General features: G+C 39.7%; 1 protein-coding gene across 1 annotated transcript in view; it reads left to right on the top strand.

Annotated features, from left to right (window-relative positions):
• The window catches only part of adgrl2a (adhesion G protein-coupled receptor L2a), a 97,310-nt gene that overhangs the window by 22,735 nt on the left and 50,583 nt on the right, over window positions 1-23,992 (top strand). Inside the window, exon 3 of the mRNA XM_073477040.1 lies at window positions 17,850-18,063. Coding sequence (XP_073333141.1) covers window positions 17,850-18,063 — 214 coding nt within the window. The remainder of the gene's footprint in view (window positions 1-17,849; window positions 18,064-23,992) is intronic.

Genomic DNA, 23,992 nt, shown 5'->3' with positions numbered 1-23,992 from the left:
AATAATCGTTTTATAATCTTAGCATAGGCCACTGAATCTGAATCAAATTGATTTGTGAGGTGCAGCGTTTCAGGTGCATGAGGCCAATGAGGGATCTTGACCCTACACTAGGGATGGGGAAATATCGATTCTTAAATGTGACGTTGAACTACATCGTCAATAATATTTTTTTAATTGACCTATAGCTCTCTGAATCGAAATCGAAATCTAATCTAATCGTGAGGTGCCTAGAGATTTCCACCTCTACCCTGGGGATCATCTACCAAAGGAAATGTGCCAGGGTGAACCTTCAAACATGTTACGAGACTCCTTGGTGACCAAGTGATTCAGAGCTGATCCATGGCAGTCTAAACATTTCCCCAAAAAGGGGGAATAGGCAGTGACTGTAGTAAATGAGGAAATACTTTTTCCAAATCAGGCTAAAGAAGGAGTAAATGCAAAACAAATGAATAAACCCATTTATTGATGACATTTGTCATTCACATTTTCCTCTCGTTGGTTCCCCTCCGCCCTCACCTCCTTCCCATTTCCCATCTCAGCCGCAGAGATCAGCCCAGAAACAGTTCATTACAAACAATATCCCCAAGTAAACATGCTTCATTAAACTGCGTCTACCCCTAATATCTTTTTAATGCATTTTTATAATTGAATTAGATGGGTTAGTGGACTGCTGTAAATAGTTTAAAGTTTGTTTCACCCCCTCCATTTTTTTGGTGCGTTGGAAGGTAAAGATACACAGACACAAGACTGAAACTGTAGCAGTGGGGGATGGTGTTCCCCCTGTGACCTTCTTCTATACAATACATATCGCATCCTCCACATTTGATCGGTTAGACTCGTGTCCAACATGCATACATGTCTGTGATCTGTGTTTGCTCAGCTGACTCACTGCCATCTCAAGCCTTTCATCTCACATTTTTTTTATTTTCTTCTCATCCCTGAAATCTCCTCTTATGCATCCATTCAGTAAAAATTGTTTCTGAAACTGTTTTGGCTTATTATATTAATTAAGCTATATATACACTGTATAAATATATATATATATATATATATATATATATATATATATACATATATATATATATATGGCATAGTTTAATACACATCAAAGGAACCCTGGGGCCTAGGGCTTTTGAACCTAATGATATGGATGTGGAGTTAATGTATTAATGTTATACTCTGCTGTTTTATTACAGTCAGTACAAAAAATAGGTTGAGATATGTGGAGATATCTTGTGAACAGCTACTTTTTAAGTGTCATATTGTATAAAATCGTGGTACAACTGCTCAAGCTATAATAATTATTTTGTCATAAGACAATCTTGGCACATAAATTTGAGCCAGTGCTCATGCAGTATATCGGTAATCCTACAAAAGCCCAGGAGGGCCATGTTGTGACACAGATACTGTAATCAATATCAATATCAATATGGACACGATGATATGAGACTGACATATCATCTGGGATTTTGTTTTAAGATAAGACTTAAAACATACACCCAGTTTTAAAGGGTCAACTTGTGTAAATTCTATGATTTGGCCCTTAGTTTCATTGACTTTTACATTTCAGCCATTTTACACATTTAGGTCAGTTTACTCATCAGAAAGAGTAATTCACAGCCTGTTACAACATTTGTATCATGTCTTCCATGATACAAATGCCCATGATTCAGGGCTCGCGATGCTTTTCTTTTCTCAAGGCTCTTTTTGTGACATTTTTTATTTGTTTTTCTTCTGCAGAAAGTCTGCGTTTCAAACTCGGGGGTGGAGTTTGAAAGACATGGGTATTTACCAGGCAGGGTAACAAAAGATGTTATTGAGTTGCATGAGGGAAGCAGTTTTATTTGGAGCGTGACTCATACTAGGGACAGGATGTCTTGGCTTCTGCTGAATTGATTTGGACGTTTTTTTCATCTGTGTCTTGAATTGGTGGAGAGCCCCTTTAAGTGTAATCGCTAATGAGAAGAGCAATAGTTGGATTAAATAGTTTGGGAAATTTTAAATAGTTAAATTTTAAAGTCAGTAATGGTGTAAAATGACATTTTTTTCATTTTAATTTTCCCACTTTGTGAAGGCCTCATTGTATGTCAAATCTCTGAGCTGGGTTATATTCAGTACTCTAACACGACATTTAATAATTGAGTCATTTTGAACACAGAAGACCATTTCATGTACGTGAGATAGGTCAGGAAGTAAAAGACCTCTTTGTCGATCACTTTAATCAGTCCGCTTCACTCTGACCTGCTCTGATATTGTTTTGCATCAACACAAGTTTGCCCTCTGGCATTCACACTGATCTTCTGTGAAGCAGCAGGTTTATTTCCTTTTTGTCCTACTGGTGTCCTCTGCGGATGTCACCATAGCAACCCGCCGAAAAAATGAGGTGAGGCTGTAATTCATGAAGTAATAATCTGTTGTTTTTGTGCAAAATGTAAAAACTGTGGTGATTTTCCCTTGGTTAAATTGTCTCACATGTCTTTCCAAAATAATTTAGTTAACTCAGGTGGGGTTGAAAGGATTTGTCTGTCTCAGCGACAGAATGACAATCCACACCTAGCTCAGCCACACGCTCTCTTCAAAGGCTTCCCCCAAGATTGTTGGAATTATGGTGAGACAGAATTATAGAGCAGAGCGTCAAGAGGTAGGGAGGGCAAAGTTTGCAACACTGCTTCACAGATTGCCAAGAATATGTCAGTGAAAAATATGTCTGTGGTACATTTCTCCGGCATTTGCATCTTTTTGTGATTAACTGTCATAGTGGATGCTTTTTAGGAATTGCATTTTTATTCTTTTTATATCATGTGGCATTGATGGCTTTAGAGTCTGCAAACTTAACAACACACTGCTCTATGTAAGTACAATAAAAGCAGAGCAGTGTCAAATAGGTCACAGGGATTTTATGTAACAGCGGATTCAACGACAATTTTCTCTCTCTAGATTGCATGTTGTCATGCTATTACTGTGGGGCCTGGGATAGTTTGTGAGCTTAAGGTTAGAGGATCCCAAGATATAAAAGCTGCATTTCAGTTGCAAAACTTGTGGGAACATGTCTGTCACAGAGAATTCTGTACTCTGCGTACACCCTGAAACCACACTATTGTTTCTCCTCAAAGCTTGAAATGTTTGAAGTACTTGAGATTTCTCAAGGGCAACAGGGAAGGACACCTTTAAAAGTCCTCTTTTTGTGCCATGTGAAAGGGAAATAGACGAGACTTAAAGCCTTCATCTCAAAGTGAAAGGATTGAAATAGACAATCAAGGTGTTCTGAATGTAATTACTGGAGGTAAAAGCCAAAGGCTTATTGTGAGCCAGAACCTGCAAGAACAGGATCCAGCACACCCCAGTTGCTGTGCCACCACCTATTTGCTCTGGTTAGCCTTTTCTTGTAACCCCAAGAAGCTTATTTATATAGCGTAGTGAATTTTTCTTATACTGTGAGAACTTTGTCATGCCACATCAAACTAAATTAGGCCAGGCTTATCATTGTGATGGAAAGCAGATTAGTATCTAACAGGTAAATCTGATCAGGTAGAGTTTACATCCAGATAGCAGAAGCCTATTCTTCAGAGGCAAAGAGACTCCTGGTATCTCTGCATATACTGATAATCTGCTTTTGCAGAGTGTCTGCAGGACCTTACAGTTTTATAAATATTAGGCCTTAAAAGTAATGGGTTAGTCTTATATTTGAATTTTTAAAGATTTTAATCACAAACATTTTTATCTCATTTCATTTATCCATCTTTTAATTTTTCTGAACCTGTGAACCTACCACTGAACATAATACTGTCTTTTACTTTGCACTTATACTTAACTGTTGGCAAAATGTAGTTTAACCTAACTCACTCTGATAACCGTATTCTTCATAATACATAAAAAATATATTAGTACCATCAGTACTATAAAAAGTACATGGAATATATACTACATATACTAAGCTACAATGCTTGGAGAAAGAAAAAAAAAATGATTTGTCCAAAAAATCTAAAATTTGGTTAAGAATAATCTTGAACAGGTTTTAAAAAGCTTTAAATGTAAGTGTCTGATACCTGTAGACACCCTGTTTTCATTCTTTCCACTAGGGGCCTCTTTCTCAGCTGCTTGGCTCGTGTGTGTTATCTTAAAAAGGAAAACCAAAAATACTGTCTGTCAAGTAATTGTTGTGGAACCACGGGCAGTAGGCCTATTCTTTTGAAGCGCTAATTTGTGCCAGAGTTGTGTCCGTGGAAAAGAATAGTACCCCACTGCGTCGTCACTCTCCTGTTCCCTGACCACTTAATTTGGCATTTAAGGTACTTTGAAAAGGCTGGCCCATAGCTAATTTGTTCATAGAAACAAATAATTTGTTAGGTAATTATTTTATGAAATGCCTATAAAGTTTTTACAGCTTCCAATTTACTTCATATTGGAAGCAGCCATTAAACAGATAAGGCTAAAGGGTGAGTTTTGTCTTTGTCTCGTGTGCCTTAGTAAACAACTTCTGTTGGTTTTGTCTCTCCACCTCCCGCTTGATGTCATCCCGGTTGTTTGCGGCAGACTGTGGAATCTGGCTTCCCATAGAGCCGGGCAGGCGTGGGGCCTGTGTACGAAGGCCCACCATGCTGTCATGTCTCTTTCATCGCCAGCCAGGCTTGGCCAATAAGGAGATAAGGAGACAATGACTGGGAGAGCAAGCAGTGGCAAGGTGTAACCACAGCCCCTGGGTCTCCTCCCTGCCGAGCACTTCAAATCCTCATTAGGATTTTCAGCAAAGGAAGGAGGGATTTTCTGGATTAGGGCTTTGTCACTGCTGGCTCCAGGTTGGTGTTTGTCATGCAAGAGCATGGCGGAGCTCTTGACATCTTGCCACCCTCCTACCTTCCACCCAAAACACGGACCCTCCCTTCACCTGGCTACTGGGGCAGTTCAAAGATGTTCTACTAACCCAAAATGTTTTAAACTCATAATTATAACCTCGCTGCCCTTGCCAAAGGTTTTTAATGCCATTCTAGCGGCCGATGTTAGGGTGTGAGTTTGGGCTGCAGCATCAGCATTATTCTTAATGGTTATTTATGCACAGATAACCTTGGGAAGCATCATTAGTTTGTTGTGTGCTGTCGCCGTCCATAACTCCTGGTGAGATCTCGGCCGTGACACACATACAGCAGTTCAGACAGGAGACACCGTGCCTTGTTTCAACTCCAATTTCTCTCCTCCATGTGCTAGTTATAGCAGGGGCACTTTATATTAGATTTGGTGGGTCTATTTATCCCTCAAATTCTCACGTACTTCTAGGTTTTCTCCTTTATAAACCTCAGCAACGAGTTTTACTCTTGCAAGGTTGTAGCTATTTGTTTAATTAAGGCGTGAGTCTCATGGACCTCTCTTACAAAACAACAGGACTGTGTTTCCCGACATGGCGCTCGACCTCTAACATGGTCCTTAATTGGGTTTCAGACCTGTCTAGGAGAGTGGTTCAGCGTGACAGAGCATCAGACTTAGTGTGAAACCTACCTTTTCCCATCATTCTCGGTGCTGATCTTTGTGGATAATGGGCATTCACACGGGTCCCGCGAGGCCCTCGCTGGGTGGGATCTCAGGCAACTTAGATTAGTCATCTACCCACATGTCCCAATCTGACTTGGATTTTACCGTCATGCTTTGTCTCACTTTGTTCTTGCCCAGGTAGAAACATGTGGGCTCCTAACAAGTATATCCCAAACAATCTACAAAACATGTGCTGATAACCCGTCGAGTCTCTTGTCTGAATCACAAAGTCAGACAAAAACAAATATGACTTATCAATCTCCAGTGCAGTGGTCTATAACCAAAGACCTATTATTCATGGAACATTTATTGTTCTGTGCTTCTGTTGGTTGTCTCTGATCTGGCCGTGGCAGATGTGACGAGCAGTATGTGGGCATCTTTGTATAAGCAGGCTTCAATTTGTCAGAGATATGCCTCCGTATTTAAAGTTGTCTTTTTGTTTGCTCTTGTGTTCTATATTTGTTACTTGTTGTGGTGGAACGAAAGACTGGCTTTAACTTGGCTCGGCTGCAGGATTTGATTTCAAAGGTTCTGGTATATGTGGCTCAAAAGGAGATTGTGTGTATGGAGAAAACACCTAAAGCTACCCGTATGATAACAGAAATAGCACAGCCTCTTTAGTTCTTTAATATTTTTATGTTGCTGGAGCCTGTGCAGCCGACATCAAGGACTACAGACAGACCTCATGCAAGTACTGCTGATGAAGTGCTGTCTGGAAGGGGCAGATGAGGAGAATGTTTTTGATTATCCAGCCTAGATGGTATTTCAAACAGGAACCAGCATGTGCACCTCGCGCCAGACAAATGAACCAGCTCAGCCGGTCAAAGGGCAAGTGTAGCTTGGTTTCCTGTTTGCTACTGTAATGCTGGGGAATTTTAAGGTGATTACACTGCAGCGTTCAGGTCACACGGAGTGCAGCAATGCAATATTAACTTGTTATTCACATAGGCCTCAGCTTTCTCTCTGAATTACAGACTGATGCCAACTGTTGTGAGTGAGCTGTTACTGTGCAGTAGTCCTTCATACACTAAATTACATGTATTTATCAGTGTGAGCAATTTAGTCTCTCTACACCTTCTGATTTGAGCAACTGAAGAATGAATGCATTGAAGTGGCCTGACAAGAACCGCTATTTATGAAACCATTGACTCGTGCATGTGAGTTTTCGAACCCATATCAGCTGAAATACCAAATGTAAACAACAACAATCTGCAGGTGTTCAAGGGTGTGTAATCACGTTTTCATTGTGCGGATGCTGTTGAAAGGCACGTTTGCTGGAGCACAGCAACGTGTGGTTATGGTTCGGATGTCACGGAATGAAACCTGATTGCAGAACATGTAATGACAGATTCTGTTGCGAGAACGTAATCCAAAGGCTCATGATTTTGCAGATTTTACAGTTCACTTTATTTCAAGAGTCAGATGCAAGATATTCCTGCATGCCCTTAGTGGAATCCTCTTTGTCCTCTTGCTTTCAGTCCTGATTTAGAGCAGCTATAAATCCTGAAGAGGCTCCTGTAAACGAGGGGTGGTGAGACTACGCCCATAAATATAAAGGATTTAGAACCAGGGCCTTTTGAAGGAACTCTGAGTGCCCATTTACGAAGCTTGTTAACTTACAGAGTTTCACTGGTACATTCAGTATTTTTCCTCTTTTGTTCAAACTTCTTATAGCCTTTTCTTTATAGTGAAGCTTGACCAAAGGCAGGCTGCAAAAATTAGCTGCGAGTCCATAACAAAGTTACTTTAGCCCATTGCCTCATTGTTGGTCATCATTTAGTGTGAAGAAGTCATGAATTTCGGCTGGTTTACTTGCTGTTCAACTAAACACACAACAGGTCGGGCCATTTGTGCTCTGGCAGATCACTACCACTTGACCATGTGTGACTCAGCTTTTGACCTTTTGAGTCATAATGACCCCTGAGTGCGTCTGTATGTCAAGGGCTTGGGCCTCTGCTCTCAAGCAAATAATTTGCTGAAGATAATCGTCATCAAAGACAGATTTGCCCCTGCGGAAATGTTACAAATCAATATCAAATGAAATGAGCCAGCCCCTATTAGTGTATAAGGGTGTCTTTTTTAATACAGACTCAGCTCAGCTGGACCACTGCCTCTCGTATTCCAATTGCCATCCCATACACACCCCCCAACAAGTCCCCAAATTATTTGTAGATAGCCAATAAGCAATAATTAAGGCCGATAAGCATGAGAGACATCGGATAAATCATTAATTGAGAACTTCAAAGTGCCCCTGCTGTGGCGTGTAAGGACTGGAAACAGATGGAGGAGTGACAGTAGGCAGGTCAATCCATATCTACAATTTATCATAAAAAAAAAAAAAAAAATGTCAGAGGGGAAACTTCTTTTGAACAATATAACAATCATCTCACTGAAGGGGAAAAAGTACATATGAGATGGAAGGTCATCAAGATAATTTTCAGCCTCTGGATCATAATAATTTGGATAAAAATTCAATTTTAGCTTGGCCAGCTTTCTTTTTCAAGTGTAATGAGATGTAATCCTTGAACTGCATGAAATCTAAAGATAATAGTCCCTTGATTAAAAAAAAAAATCCTTCATCAACAAAATAAATAAATAAGTACTATTGTTTCCCTCGTGTTGCATTCATCAGATAAGTACTCTGTAGGTGTGCAGGAAATGTGTATAACCTTGAGTGAGTCAAGACAGGAGACAAAAGCCTTGGCAGCCAGTGTATATGTAGTAAAATAGCATTGTGTCACATAACAATCAGCCTAACCTAGAAGGTGGCAAGTCTGCAGTCTTGTCTGAATAAGAGCTGCATAAAGTATTCAGCTGGAGCAGCAGTCGTGTCATCAGGGCATGACTACCCGGTTGGTCAGGGAATTTAAATGCCAGGTGGGGGTCATTTGAAGCACTGGCTGAATAATGTGGCACAAATGCATACACATGAGAGCCGAGTCTCGGGAAGAGGAGCCACTGCTGTGGTCTGCTTGAGGAAGTGCACTTTGGGAATGCAAACCAAGCAGATGGACTCTTCTCATTTGTGTGTACCGCCACTGGTGACCCATTGGGAAAGGCTTCCTTATTGAATAGAGGAGCATCAAACGCTTCATTGGAGCAGAGAAGGAAGTCTGGGCTACACAATGTATCTGAGTCCATTTCTTTCTTTTTTTTTTATCATTTGTAATGGAAAATGATATAGACCAGAGGAAGCGCACACATCGAACACATCCCATCTGAAAGGTCTTTTGCAAAAAAAAAAAATATGACTTGTCCTTATCAGGTTTAAACTCTAGCTCATTTTATATTGTCTGAAATATTGTCAGTGATAAGGCTGAGTAATGAGGTCCAAAGAGCTCGCTGCTGCTAAAAGGCACCGTGACTCTCAGCAGGGAGTGCCCTATATCAATTCTCTTCGGGAATGACTCATTGGATCAGTCCACTACTAATTAAACAAAACACGTTTAAAGTGCAGTCAGCTCACTTTCAATTTGTGAAATTTAAAATCTAAGGTCACAGCTCAAAAAATGCTGACAAAAATCATTCCTTATCATTTCTCATAAGGCTGGGGAATACAGCGTATCGACATTGAGACTATATATTGTCTTAAATTTAGGATATTGTGATATCGTGATATGGCATAAGTGTTGTCTTTTCCTGGTTTTAAAGGCTAAATTACAGTAAAGTGATGTCATTTTCTAAATTTACCAGACTGTTCTACATCTAATTCTTGCCTTTATCCACCCGTTCTTAATCTAGTTCTGGTTTGAAGGATGTTTTCTTCCCGAAGTTTTAAAAATGGCACAGAACATCAACATCTCAACTCAACATCATCATGACAAAATGGTCATAAAGCCATGTCCTATCCTTGCTGATCTGAAAATGTATCATAATTTAAGGTTCGAATGTACCAGTGGACATTTGTTAAGGACCGTGGGACAAAATTTACTGGTTGATGGTCATCGCAGCCATTTCATTACCAGAAGATGTCCTTGCATTTTTTTTTGTGACCTAAAAAGCACCCCCCCTCCTCTCTCTCTCTCTCTGTCTCTCTCCCACTCTCACACACCGCCCGGCCCCAGGGCTATCCGATATTAGACAGTGAGATGACATTGTGTGCTTGTGCGAGTGCAGTCAGCCGACATGTGCAGATGATGTGAAGTCAATAATGCATTATGAAAAAAAAGGGGATTTATGACCTTGATGAGCCCCATAGAGCTTAATTAGGCCTTAAGGTTGATTTACATACAAGTGTACATGAAATTTGATGAGGCTGTTTTTTTTTTTTTCCTGCTGGTGCAGTACATTTTTTTTATCTTGTCTGCCACTAACACTTGATGCCTCATCTCTGTTCAAATTCTTCCGGATTAGGAAACAAAACATAAACCTTTCCTGGCTACCAGACTTTGCTAGTGTCCATGTTTTGTCAGAACACAGTAAAATCATCACGTACTAAGCTGCGGGATCATATTCCTTTCCCGTGCAATGATGGTATTTCCTGTGCAGGCTTATGTGCTGGTTGAGGATGAGGAATAGAGTAAATGCAAAAAAGAAAAAAAAGTCTCTGACAGGGTAAATTTCTGCTTAAAGAAACCCACCCTAACACCAAAAGGGGGGGAGTCTTTTTTTTTCATGCCGTCTATTCAGAGAGAAATGACGAGATCTTTTTCAGAGTCATGTACCTATATCAAAGATGCTTCTGATAGCCCCCCTGCTGTTGCTATGGAAGTAGCGGAGATGTAAATGAACTGGAGTGAATTGGATGGTGGAGAATACAAATGAGGCTGGATCGCTCGTTCCCCTGCTGCTCTTTGCCTCTTCCTCTTCTTCTTCTCCCAATATCTCTCTCTGTTCCTGTCTCGCTCTCTCTGTGCAAGTAGATTTCAAAGACCTTACATTAGCCAGTATTCCGCATATTTTGACACTACATAATGCCATATAGGATCTTCTTCTTTTTTATGTTTCTTTTTTTTTTTTTAGAAAATGTCCTTAGATCTATTTTTCTTTTTAAATATTTCTTTAAACAAAGGCCACTGTGGCTTTATGAAAATTCCTTTTTTTTGCTCTTAGTCTCGCACTGTGCATGGAGCCGATGGATCGATGAAAAAAGAAAGTAAGAAATCAATGTGTTTTTCTCCTACAAAACATTATAACTCTGGGCTGTCACTGATCATCTCTGATATAAATATGAACTTAGATTTCGTGGCAGTGTATTCTGTGCCACATAAGTCATAGTTTCAACATCAGATGTCGACGAGTTTAATATTCTACAGATGTTATGGGCTGAATTACAGAGGAGTAAAAACCTCTACATAAGTGACTGCTGTTTGCTGTTAGCCATGCCCAGAAAATGACATCAGCTTTCGACACACAGAAAAGCAGAAAAAATAAAAACACAGTCTTGATGGAAAGTTAAGAAATTCAAAAGTATGTTAATATCTGTCAGACCAGTAGTGTAATTCTTTTTTACAATGGCCACACAAAGTCAGCAGTCTACCTCATACCCTGCTGTTTGCAGGATATATGCAATATTTTCTTTCTTCCCCTCCCCTGTGTGGACATGACTTCTTAAGAATACATGCTGTTGTAAAGGATATCTCTGGATTATAGAATCAGCACTGTGGGAAGAGTCTTGACTTAAAGGTTTCTTTTCCTTCTCAGACTTCCTTTGCTTGTACCGTAGAGAGGGGGGATATGGGCTGGAGTGGAAGAACCTGGAGGACTCAAGCTGTGTTTCCTGTGGCTCCGAGCTAATGCTATAGGCCATACTTTTCTTTCACCCCAAATCCCCCCAGCAAGCGACCTTGTCGGCTCAGGAGTGCAGAATAATGGCAGGCCGAGCGGAGATGCTAGCTCATTTACAAGCAGCTGTTTAGCTCTCATCAGAGCGGCGAGGAAAATCAAAGGGCTGCGTTAACGGCAGACGACAAGCATCGGGAGCGTCCCTGTCACACTTTGCATTGGCCCTCGACAGAAAAATTATCTGGTTTCACATCAAAATAATCTAGAGACCTCTTTTGTGCTCTGGCCACAATGATGGCACCGTGAGTGGCTGAATGGGCCTTTTGATCAGCCTCTGCTGTGCCCCTGGACCAACTCTGGAAGCATGTGTAACTCAAGTTACAAAGGGTCATTTTAATATGAAAACCATTTACTGGAAGCTAGACAGTCTTGATGAAAAGAAAATAGTTCCTCTGTCATTTGTGCTGCATAATCAGCATCAGGCAATAGTGGAATAATTCTGTTTAATTGAAAGAGATTCAAGTTCGTTGCCCTCAGTAAACACACAGCAGTTGCTGAAGCTACGTTGTGACTTTGTAAACTCTACGTGTTCAAAGTATGCAATGTGGGGGGGAAAATATCAGCTCTCAAATGCAAAATGAAAAATAATGTTCAAATATAATGTTTAAAACCCAATTCATGACATTGTGATCGCCTGTAATAATTTTGTAAGATCGGCAGTGTTGAAGTCACCAATCCCTAAATCAGGATGAAGACCAAGACTATTCAACACTCCTTATCCATGCTTTGCCATCAACCTAACACAAAACTGTTTTTATGCAAGCATCAGATTTTAAACATCATTAAAGCTTCTGTTGGTAAGATAGTTGATTTTTGAGTCTCATTCAAAACTCGTCACATAAAGATGATTTGAGTTTCCCTAACTTGTCAAATACTTGCGCTTGCAAATGGCGCCCGACCCGAAACTCGTCAGTGTTACTAACAGGAGCCTTAAGTACAGTACTGTATGTATCAAACAATTATCCAATACAGTGATATCCCTGCTGTCGTTGCCTTGAATGGTCTTGAAATACATTCCAGAGTTGTCTTTGAGACGAGGCCGAGAAAAAATGTGGTCGATTTCAAGACAAGGCCGAGGCCTTCATAAGCGGTCTTGAGACCATGACCGATCTGGAGTACTACGTCACTAAAGATCGGGTTGCCTCAGGCTTAACCATTCTGTATTCTAAGCGAGGCTACTTCTTCAAGTTTTGGTGAAGATGGCTGTGCGTAAGCAAAGATACTTAAAGTAAATCCATCTGTTTATTTTAATGTGTATATATGCTATGGATAGAAATCGAACATTTTGATGCATCAATAATTACACCACATTCTTAACATATCTTAGACCCGTGAATTGGAATTGAATCGAATCTTGATATGCACGGAGATTCCCAGCCCTGGTATGCTCTGTAAGTCCCTGTGGGTTTTCTCATGCTCTTGTCTAGTTTCTTGGGACTACATGGTACAAGTCCCCACATGGCTGATGAAGATCCTAATGACTACTCGTTTCTGTGAAATAGGAAGACATTTTGTTCATTACCTCTGCTTCAGTGATACTCATATCCTACCAGATGGTCACTTTCCAATTGATTTGGCTCATCTGTGGAAAAAAAAAAAAAAAAAAAAAATGAATTAAAACATTACAGCACCGGAGAGACAGTGCATAATGGGTCCCCTTTATGTACAGGATGTTCTCACACTTCTTCAGGTGCAGATTCTGTATGCGCCTAATGTAATCGCAAAGGTTACACATGGTAGTAAATGCCAGCCTGGGACGCTTTAAATAGAGCTTCCTCATTGGTGTAATAAAGTGCTATAACCCATGGAAATAGAGGTCCTTTGCACCAATCAAAATCAATTACAAGCATGTGATAACAACATGTACAATAAGCGTGTGTCAAAAGGTTGAGTGATCATGTGCTTTAAAATAAACAAGCAGCTGTTTTCTAGTGGGCAAAACAAAAAGCTGGCTCTGATTTCAACTTGATGGTTGTAATATATGCAGAATTTTCAAGGCTTACATTTTTAATTTCAGTCAGTGGAAAAAAAGAGCAGTGCTTTGCTTTTGTACAATGGCCTAGATCTTTTGTCAATGCTCACTACATGGCTGCTGAAGAGGATTTGAAATGTTTTTCTAGTGGTGGTGGTGGGTGACCAGAATGCCTGATTAGGAAGAGCGTAAGCAAGGCCATGATAAGGATCTGACCAGTAATGTCTCTGCTGCACCATGTTGCCATGGTCACATAGCTTTCCACATAATACTGTATGCCCTCATGCTTCCTGGTGTTTAATTAGCGCAGAGAATGAAAAGCTCCTCCTTTTGGGTTTTTGACTGATAGGCATCTCTCTCTGCGGCCCACGTGTAGGTTTGGATGCGCTATCAGAGAGTGGAAGTACATCAAAGCTAGTAAAATAACATCTAATATTTGGAGGAGGTGTCTTGAAGTGTGTGCTTCCTGTGAAGAGGAAGATGCTGAGTTTTCTGTTTGAACGTGAAACAGTGTGTCTATGTTTGTGCCGACCTAAAATGAACTAAAACTTTCTCTCACTCATGTGGCTCCGTTTTAGCATCAATGCGACCGTGGTGTGCGCTGTGTGTGGCGCCATTTTGTCATTTCTCCCATCGTAGAAAGCTAAGAAGTAAAAAGAGCCCCGAAACACAAAATAGCAACAAGTGCTTTCAGCTGCTCCAGTAAACTGTTGAGATCGTTCTAGATGTGATTTCGGGACATTTATCAGAAGGAAAAAGCTGTGTAAACCAGTATTTGAACACCTAGCACATATTGATATTCTTGACGTGGTGTAGTTTTACCATATGGAAAGTAAATAATTTTCATATCAGACATTCCCTGAATAATTATGCTAATGGCTTCATGAGCAAAATAATGATTACTTTTCTGGCTCATTTGAATAATGAAATTATTTAGTTAAGTGAGACAGTAAGCATTGGATTTTGTTTATGTTATATCCAGTGTGATCACATTATTCTGTTGTAATTGCAATGCATTGTCATACCGGAGCATGATCGATGGTGTTTTGGTGTCTTCATATTTTCCGCACGAGTCACATAAACCCTCTGGTATATAATATAAAAGAACTTATGCAAAACAATCACACAAGGAGCAGATTTTGATATGTCATTACAGCAGTGTAAATTACTTTTTTTTTTTTAGCTTGCTTTGACCACTGGATATTTTTTGTAAAGGAATGTCGTTGTTGCAAATTATTCTGCTGGCTCACACCACTGCAGTGTGAAATTTGTATTTCAAGAGGGGGATGTTTTCTGAGGAATCTCATTCTAAACAGAATACAAGAGGGAGTGAACTGAACCAGAATGATGATGAAATAAGAGTACAAAGCATTAGAGAATGCAAAATAACATTGTTGACTTAATTTATCTATTGCATTGAAATTTGTTAGCAGGACTATTGGGTGTCCCCGTATCGATTTGCCTTTGTCACTCATCTCCCCATGTACCAAAAATACCATCCGACACCAGAGTGAGAAAGTAGTCCAGCCTCGGGCCTAATCAATGAGAGAGGCTTTTTGAGGTTGTTTACGACCATGCTTCTGGTCCATGATGCACAAACCCAGCTGGTGAATAAAGTGCGCTTAGAGGAGGGCAATTTTGTTTGATTTCCAGAGATTTGAGCACGAAAATGTACTGTTATTACAGGCCCTGTCATCAGCATGGTTAAAAAGTTGTGGGTGTATTTCAGTAGGAGTCTTACAGTATTTTTGAGCATGCATTTATCTCCTCATTGCTGCAGTCTCTGTTTTCCTACTTAAGCAGAGAGACCGCATCAGTTCTAAATCATAAAACCAGAAGCCGGGATCGTGGCGGCTCTGCAGAGTGATTTAAGTGTTATAACAGTGTTTCTGGGACATAGAGCATCGGTGGGTTTGGCCACGGACATGGAGATCAAACTTGGAGGTCTTGCGCATGGCCAAAGAAGCAGCTCAGTTGAAGCCACAAAGTAGGCCAGTCCAAGGTAATATATCCCAACCATACGTAACTGCTGCCTGATCGATCTAAGTGAAGTCTACGTGACCTCCAGAGGAAGACGAGCTAGAATTCAGTCTGTCTATATATATATATATATATATATATATATATATAGATATATATATATATATATATTTGCAGTAAAATTTAAAATCTGTGACTAGAGTGGTGACTACAGCTGCATCAAAGCCAAAATAGTCCTTTTATATTTATTTATTAATTGATTTTATCGGTAATCTGACTAAAAAACACAGATTGAATATCTGATCAGATAACTGCTTGATACCTAATGTGTATTTTCTTCTGCTTCCACGCTGGTATGGGTAGCCATTTTAATTCCTCTACTTATATATGTTGTTAAAAGCTGTTAAAATGTGTTCACCATATGTGGATTATGTGAAAGCTGTCTTTTTCTCTGATAAGACTAAGTGGTGAGATATGTGTCTCCATTATACATGTGCTTATCCAGCCATGGTTTGAGTATAAAAGTTGTAATGTGGCATTGACTGATGTTTTACATAGGTTCTTATAGTTACTACACACTGCACTGCTGACTGTTGATGGAGCTATGCTGGAGTGCATTGACATGAACTCAAGATTGGCTGTCAAGTCGTGTTCCTAACACGCCGTGTTTTCATTTTTTCCACTTGGGCTTTTTCTCTCAAGCCAACGTCTCTGATAAATTGTTTATCACCTTAAGCGTTTCTTTTTGACTCCAGAGAGAAAAGCGGCTGCAAAAATGAAATATGGTTGAAACCTATCATATTTGAAAGCCTTTCTTTTTTTTTCATGCCCATTGGTCACATGAGAAACTTTGCTGTCAAAAAGAGCAAGTAAGGGGAAAAAAAAGATCCTTCCCTGATGATTGTATGCTCCCAAACTAATCTTATAGAGGTTGGATAGACCATCTGCCCTCCTCCAAACAGACACACCCTTTGTTTACCCTGAGCTCTTCACCGAGCACCTTTAGAAGTCGTACTTTCACCTGATTGGTGCACAAATGGAGGATCAGCCAATACAAACTGACATTAATCTTCCTTTGTAAAATACCACAGTAGTATCTCCTGGAGAGGGGCACAATACAGAAAGCTAATCCCCCTGCCATTGTAGCATAGCATTTTAATCAGACAAAGATAATTGTATTGGTAGTTAATTGACGAAGCATCCAATAGGGTAAAATGAACTCAGCCTTTCCAGACTAACTGAGCTGAGCTGAAGTCAGTAGCTTTAAGCGAACTGTTGCCACACAAAGACCAGTTCACAGGATGACTCACAAGATGCTTTTTAATTATAAACAACTGCACATATGGATCGGTCTGACTTGTCCAGGTGCCAAACAAATTAGTGCAGGAGAAGTAGTAACAAGACTTTTTTCCTTTCTTCTGTGACTGTGAACTAAACCTCATTAGGGAAATAAAGGCTTTGGAAACACTAACAACATAGACATCAACCAAGTTGCAGGTAACAGCACCATTATTCAACGTCAAAGGAAGCTGTAGTTATTATTATTCAGTGCCACCACTGCTTTAGTCAAAGTCCACGGAGGGGCAGCTGGCAATCTCTTTAAGCTCTGTGCTACTCTTCTCTAATATTGACATGTCATGCTGTGGAAAGCTTCTCGGACTTAAAAATATCCCATATTTGGATTGTTATAGTTTATGTACATAGTTCACTTTTAGTTTAAGTACGGCCTTTGGCATTGTTCACATTTGCAGAGCACAAAGCCACAATATTGATTTCTCTTCTATTTTTCCTACCCCCTAACCCTCTCTGACACACAAACACACACACACGCACAAACTTCTCTTTTTTTCCTGCCTTCCAATAGTCCGCCTTTCGATTGTCGGCACGGCAAAGTGGATTATATTACACTCATGTTGTACAGATGCTCGTTGCAGTTTTTCATTTTGGATAGAAAAATGAGCTTTGTGAGTAAACCACAAATCTCCAGATAGACTCTGCGATGACAGTGTGTCCCGATATTGAAATGAAACAAAGGACAGCAGTATGACAAAGAAAAAACTGTGGTGGCAGACTGTTAAAAAAAACAAAAGCGTAATACAACATAAATTCTTAATGGAGATAGCTTCTTTTTTAACCATCACATCAGCTGTCGGGTTCGGTTATTAGTGTCGTATCGGTGTGCTTACTGTACACAGGCGGCCGTGAGGGGTTACAATGCTCCAGACATTTTAGCCGACAAACTGCACTTTAATGACAATTATCGATTTTTTCAGGACCAGTTAGACACAGGGATGACATACTAGCACCATTAGCTCACTGGTGCGGTTCAGATCTGAAATGTTCACTCAATATACAGATGTATGTAAGGCTCATGGACCAATCCACATTTCACTATCCATATGATTCATCTTGCTAAACAGTTACAGCCTTTTGATTAACATGGACAAAAATGCTGCTTTTGTGTATACACCCAGCTCTGATATCATGTGTATTCTACCTTTCATACCTTCTTCCTCCTCTGTCAGCCCAACTACACATTTCCCTTTGACTTGTACTGATAAAGCTCTTTCTCTCTTCTCCTCCCCCTCAGGGTTTAGTCGAGCTGCCCTGCCATTTGGCTTAGTACGGAGAGAGCTGTCTTGTGAGGGTTACCCCATTGATCTGCGCTGTCCAGGAAGTGATGTCATAATGATCGAAAGTGCCAACTATGGCCGAACGGATGACAAGATCTGCGACGCCGACCCTTTCCAGATGGAGAACATCAACTGCTATCTTCCAGATGCCTACAAGATCATGTCACAAAGGTAAAACTGCAGACATCTCTGTGCAGCACCCAAAAAACTGATTCCAAAATTAGGCATCTGCCAAAGTTACAGGGCCCTTAGAAAATAATTGACAGGACTCAACAGTGGTTGCCTCGTTGCCCCGAGCAACCAGATATGGACCACTGTCAACCGTTTTCATTTTGTCTGGTTGCCCCTGTTGGCACCTCTTTTTCCTGTGCTTTAAAAAAATCCTCCACATCCCTTTGCCTTTGGAATAAAATCTTCCGCCAAGGAGAATAACAGGGCTGGCGTCTGATTGATTTACTCCATCGAAAATAGCAAACTGAATGCAAGTGTGGAGTAAAAAAGAACAAGATGAAGAAAAAGGCAACCGTAGTCTGTCAGCATCAATAACCTGAAAGACATTAATGTTAGTGCCAACACAGAGGCAGCTGAACCTGATCGAAAGAGAATTACAAACTTCCATCTGAACTTGGGAGGTTAAGCAAGGCTGATAAACAAGAGGAAAGAGGTTTTTTTTTTTTTTCAAACAAATCAGTCAAGAGGCTGTAGCAACAAAAAAAACAAAAAACAATACGATGGACGTCAAATTCACATATCAAAATATGAACACAACAAATTAACTTTCAACAACATCCTCAAAAAACCAAAGAGCTATTTTCAGTCTTTTCTTATTTGACACGACAGACAAACTGCAGATCTGAACCGGCCTGCTGGAGCTAATTATTCTGTCTGTTGTAATTTACTCTGTTAAATACATTACCTTGCAAATGTGCACTCTAGATTAAGTAGGCTAACATTAGTCTATCACTATTAGCTTTGTTTTGCCGTATTAGTTAAGCTGAGGTACTTGCTTTTAGCTAAATCCATGCAGTGTGTGTGTGTGTGTGTGTGTGTGTGTGTGTGTGTGTGTGTGTGTGTGTGTGTGTGTGATTGTGACACAAAGAGAGGAGACGCATTTGTTTGTTATATAAAATGCAGTATGTTATACTTTTTTGGTAATAGATTAATATCTTGTCAGTCCAATCATGATTTTTTATATTAGAGCAACCGTTATCACAACTTTAGCCAGCAAAAACTGATGACTGATGGCAGCCTCACGTGTGCACACACACACACACACACACACACACACACACACACACACACACACCCTCTGACTCCAGTCCTGATTGACGTTAAAAGTTCACATATGGTGGTGATGTTGAATTTTATCTTCTATAGTTTTATTATTTTATTATGTCTGACAGTTAAGTGCAGAGCCTGCATCATTCAGAGCATTTCCCTGTGTTAGATTCCATTTCCTCAAATAGTGTAGATAAATACATTTTTTAGGTAACCATACTTTAACTAGTATTTCCATTTTGCAACATTTTTGTGACAAATACTTGACTTTTTGCTATACAGTAGTTATTTAACAGCTGTAGTTTTGATATCTACATCTTACTTCTTATTTTACTTTCCTTAACTTATGATCCATTTATACAATATTATACCCCATTAGAGTGTAGATTAAATAATTATATAAAATAGCTGAAATTGGCTTCAGTTTGACCAACTACAACTTAAAATTCTGCTCATATGAATAATATATAAATCATAATATATCATAGTACTAAATTATGAAAACATTTCTGCACATTAAGAACTTTTAAATTTGATACTTAAAGTAGATTTTCAGAATTAGAATCGGCTTTACTGGCCAAGTATGCATACAGATGCAAAGAGTTTGACTGCAGTTTTACATTGCTCACAGTGTACTTACACAGAAGTAGACATAAAAACAAAAACTAAACAAATAAATTAAGCTTAAGAATAAAGAATTACATAGATCGGCACTGTATACTAACATGTGCGAAGAAAGTAGGTGTACGTACAGTATATTTAAAAACACTAATGGTCAACACCATAATGAGTATATACCAAAAAGTCCAGCATCTCTTAACTTTAACATACTGTTCTTCTATATTGGCCTGTGTTGGTCAGATTGTTTGCAGGACTGACTTACAGGTTGATCGCTGACAACAGAGATGCCCCCTCATTCCAAAGCCACTATCTCTGTGGCTGTCACTCATGTTCAAAGAAGGATGATTTAGTGTGAAAAACAAACCCACTGAGGTGCATAGACTTGTGCACACGCACACGCACACACACACACACACACACACACACACACACACACACACACACACACACACACACACATGCTGCGCAGTGGGGTTCTGCTTGTAACACCGTATGCATGAGACCTTATACATAGACCAGTTGTCACATAGGGATGCCAACTGAGCCAAAGTGCACAGGATGGAATGACATATGAGTGCCACAGAGAGAGATATTGGACGGTATGAGACTGTCAGCAACTTTGGCAAGCTGCCTTGGGAAATCAAAAAAATAATGAAATAAAAGAGTGGAGCCCTTGTATTCAGGGGGTTTATTGTCAAGCCCTATTTGATGAAGTCAGATAGCTGACTCACATTGTCTGTCTTGAAAGGCTGCAGCCTGCATGCTCCCTGCTTGTGGCCCTGTGTATTATGCTGCTCTCAGCCTCGCAAGTACAAAAACAGTCCACTGAAGCACAAATACTGACCCAGCAGGAGCCACCTGACAACAAATTCCAAACAGTCTCGAGGAAAAAAAAACACCCTCTCACCACCGTCTGTGGACGACCTGGGTTCATTCCTCATATGCATATCCTGAGAGTGCCAGGGGCCCAAGTTCAGATGTCGTTTTAAATGTGTTTTTAGCACTTTAATGTCACTGCTGAGCTATTGTATTCAGAGCAAAGAAAGAAATCTTTGTGTTCTAAGAAGGAATCATGTGATAACAAAAGGTGTCTCTCGGCTGCGTAGGTTCAAAAATCACACAAAAGGAACCTTGCAAGATTTTACATCTGATACTGCAGGGAGAAATCCAAAAGAGATCATCTGACGCAAAAAGTGACTTGCATATATTATATATCAGTGTCATACAAAGATATTTTTTCAGTCAGTCTCCAAGTTCTTGTGAAATATATCACCACACAAAGTGTGACAGCAGATATTTGCTCATATTTATGTGGAAATGAGCCAAAGATTTTAAGATGCAGTTTAATACGTATGTAGATCTGCATATGTCATGAAAGAGTGTTCGCAGAATCAGTGCAGAAACTTAAAACAGTCCACGATTCAGAAGCTTGACAAACGCCCAAGATTGCATATGGGACTAATTAGTGATTTTTTTTTATCTATTGTCCCTTTATTTACAGGAACAGACTAAAATAGGAAGCAAACGTAATGAAACAATGACTCCGCTGCCAAAAACAATTATCTTCAAACGAGAAATGTGGTGAATTTCTTTGCATGTTTGGATTGAAATGTTTGTTTGCTCGGAGGTCTGAGCCCTTCACTTCTCCGAAAGTCAAAACTCCTGCTGAGGCTAACCCAGCTGAAATTTTCCATATGTGGGGCAACCCATTGCACATATACACGTACACACACACACACTGTGTATGGAGGAAAACTATATTTCTTACTGTACAGTCTCCATCAGTGAAAGATTGAAGAGCCAAAAATATTTGTTGCCATAATTACCTTGGCCTACTAATTTAAGTGTTTGGGAGAAAAAATTACATTAGCACTTGTGCTCACTTTTTAAACACCCAAAATTGATGTGGTCCTGAAGTGTGGAGAATTGGATTGAGGCTTCGCTGAGTTTGATAGATCCTGTTGGCACTCCAAGTTGTTTTTATATCTGGCTGGCATATTATATTCATGAGCACAATGATTTTATGAAAATAGCCTTAGGACTGTTGTGGCTCAATTAGAACATTCAGCTGCAAGCAATTAGTCGACTCAAGTGGGTGATAATCTGTACAGGAATTTTTCACGTGGACACCTCCCCAGCAGATGTGAAACTGCACGGCAGTACAGTTTGAAATAATTAATTCATTGATAATAATATTCAGCGTGGTGATTTTTTTCATGTTCCTCTTTTCAGGATTTTTTAATAATTACATTTCTTCATCTGCACTGATGATAATGATAATGACTGCAACCACAACACATTCCTGCCAGACACATAACATCTACGAGATTAAAACTGTAATTCAAAAGCATTTGAATATCATTTTGTAACGCATTCAGTTGCACATGCAACCATCTGGTGTGTAGTTATTATTGATTTAAATCTGACCAGCAGGCCTTATCCCGGTACCTTGAGGAGTAATAAAGTGGACAATGACACGTTTTGACTAATCATCCTCAAAAAAAGACCACACTGAGATATACAGTATGAATAAGTGGCTTACATCTATTGATTTCTCCTCGACTAATGAGCTTCATTGTAAGTATTCGATAACGAGGTCATTGATTGCTGTAACATAACATGGTTGGGTCCTGCCGTGCCTGTGGATCATGAGTATCACTGACACGGATGATCAAAGCAGAAAGCTCTCTAACCGTGGACGCGGAATTCATTAGTCGGATAGGACATCTACGAGTTAGAACGAGTTGATTATCATCAGAAATGATCATGATTAAAGCTGCAATATTTAATCAATTAGCAATCAACTATCAAATTAATCGCAAACTACTTTGATAATCAATTATTTTGTGGTTTCTTTACTCCTGCGTGACAGCAAACTGAATATCTTTGGGTTGTGGATGAAACAAGACATTTGAGGATGTTATCCTGGGCTTTGGGAAGCACTGATCAACATTTTTTACCATGTTCTGACAATGAATTTACCAAACAACTAACCGATTAATTGCAAAAATAATCCACAATGAAAATAATGGTTAACTGCAGCCCTAGAAATGATCACTGCCATTCAACATTTCATGTTGTGATGACACATCTCAAATGTGACAGGTTTTTCCTAATATTATTAACAGTAACAGCTGACTTATAATGTTGAAATGACCCGGTAATATTAGCATGTCATCAGCTGTATTTTTCAGCTTCTTGCCAATAAATGTGAGGCAGTTCTGGAGACTAAATGATGCTGCTTACACTATTTATATCAGTGACAGAACTGCTAGCGAGGCTCTCCGAGGAGCTCCATTGTTGCCGCCTGACAGCACACTGCCTTGTTCCTACTCTCTGTACATACACTGTTAGTGTTTATTTAAAGCACGGTAGATTAAGATTTTATAAAGATCCAGATTCAGCTCGGGCGTTTCTGAGGGGTGCACACAAGTTCATGAGCCATGAAACTGCTCTCAACTCAGGGCTATATTGGAGACGATGTGCTAAATTAAAATATGTAGAAACAGTCGTCGTCTGTGGTCCTCATTAGCCAAACAACTGATCATACCAACCGATAACAAGTAGTATGAAATTACAAAATATAATTAAAACTTTTTCACATATTAAAATGTGGTGACAGGATTTTTCGAAAGCTTACCAACAAACATGTTATATCATGTTATATTAAAGATAGGGTTGTGCAATAGGACATAGGTCATATCATATTTGCAACTTTTACTGTGGTAGCTGTCACTTTCACATGTGTGGATGTATTAGACCAGGGATGTCAAACTCAACCAGTGAAGGGTCCATCTAAAAATAAAAATGATTATGCGGCTCAGATAAGGAGGGGCATTGCCAGAACTTTCATTTAGCAGGAAATTTAATGAAGAATAAGCTCCCCCTGTGAGATCTCTTCTTTCTGTAACAAACTGTGTGAGTAGAGACAACCTAGAAATAGTCTAAGGGCATGCTCCTTCATTTTCATTTTGGAAAATAACCTTTTAAATGCTCATTTCTAGTTACTGTTGAGTTTGTATTTTAGCATCTGCCTGCACTCCTCTTGACTCCTGTTTTGCTTGATTGATTGTTGGCTTGTCAAGACTACATTTTAAAAAAATATGTAACCATGGCGACGTCTAACTCAGAGCCCACTAGTTCGGCTGTTTTGTAACACAGTTACATTTTCAGCAGGAGACCAGGTTTACTTAGAACGGTG

This window comes from Pagrus major, chromosome 11 (assembly GCF_040436345.1).
Source record: "Pagrus major chromosome 11, Pma_NU_1.0".
Lineage (NCBI taxonomy): Eukaryota > Metazoa > Chordata > Actinopteri > Spariformes > Sparidae > Pagrus > Pagrus major.
This window is presented reverse-complemented; position numbering and strand designations above follow the sequence as displayed.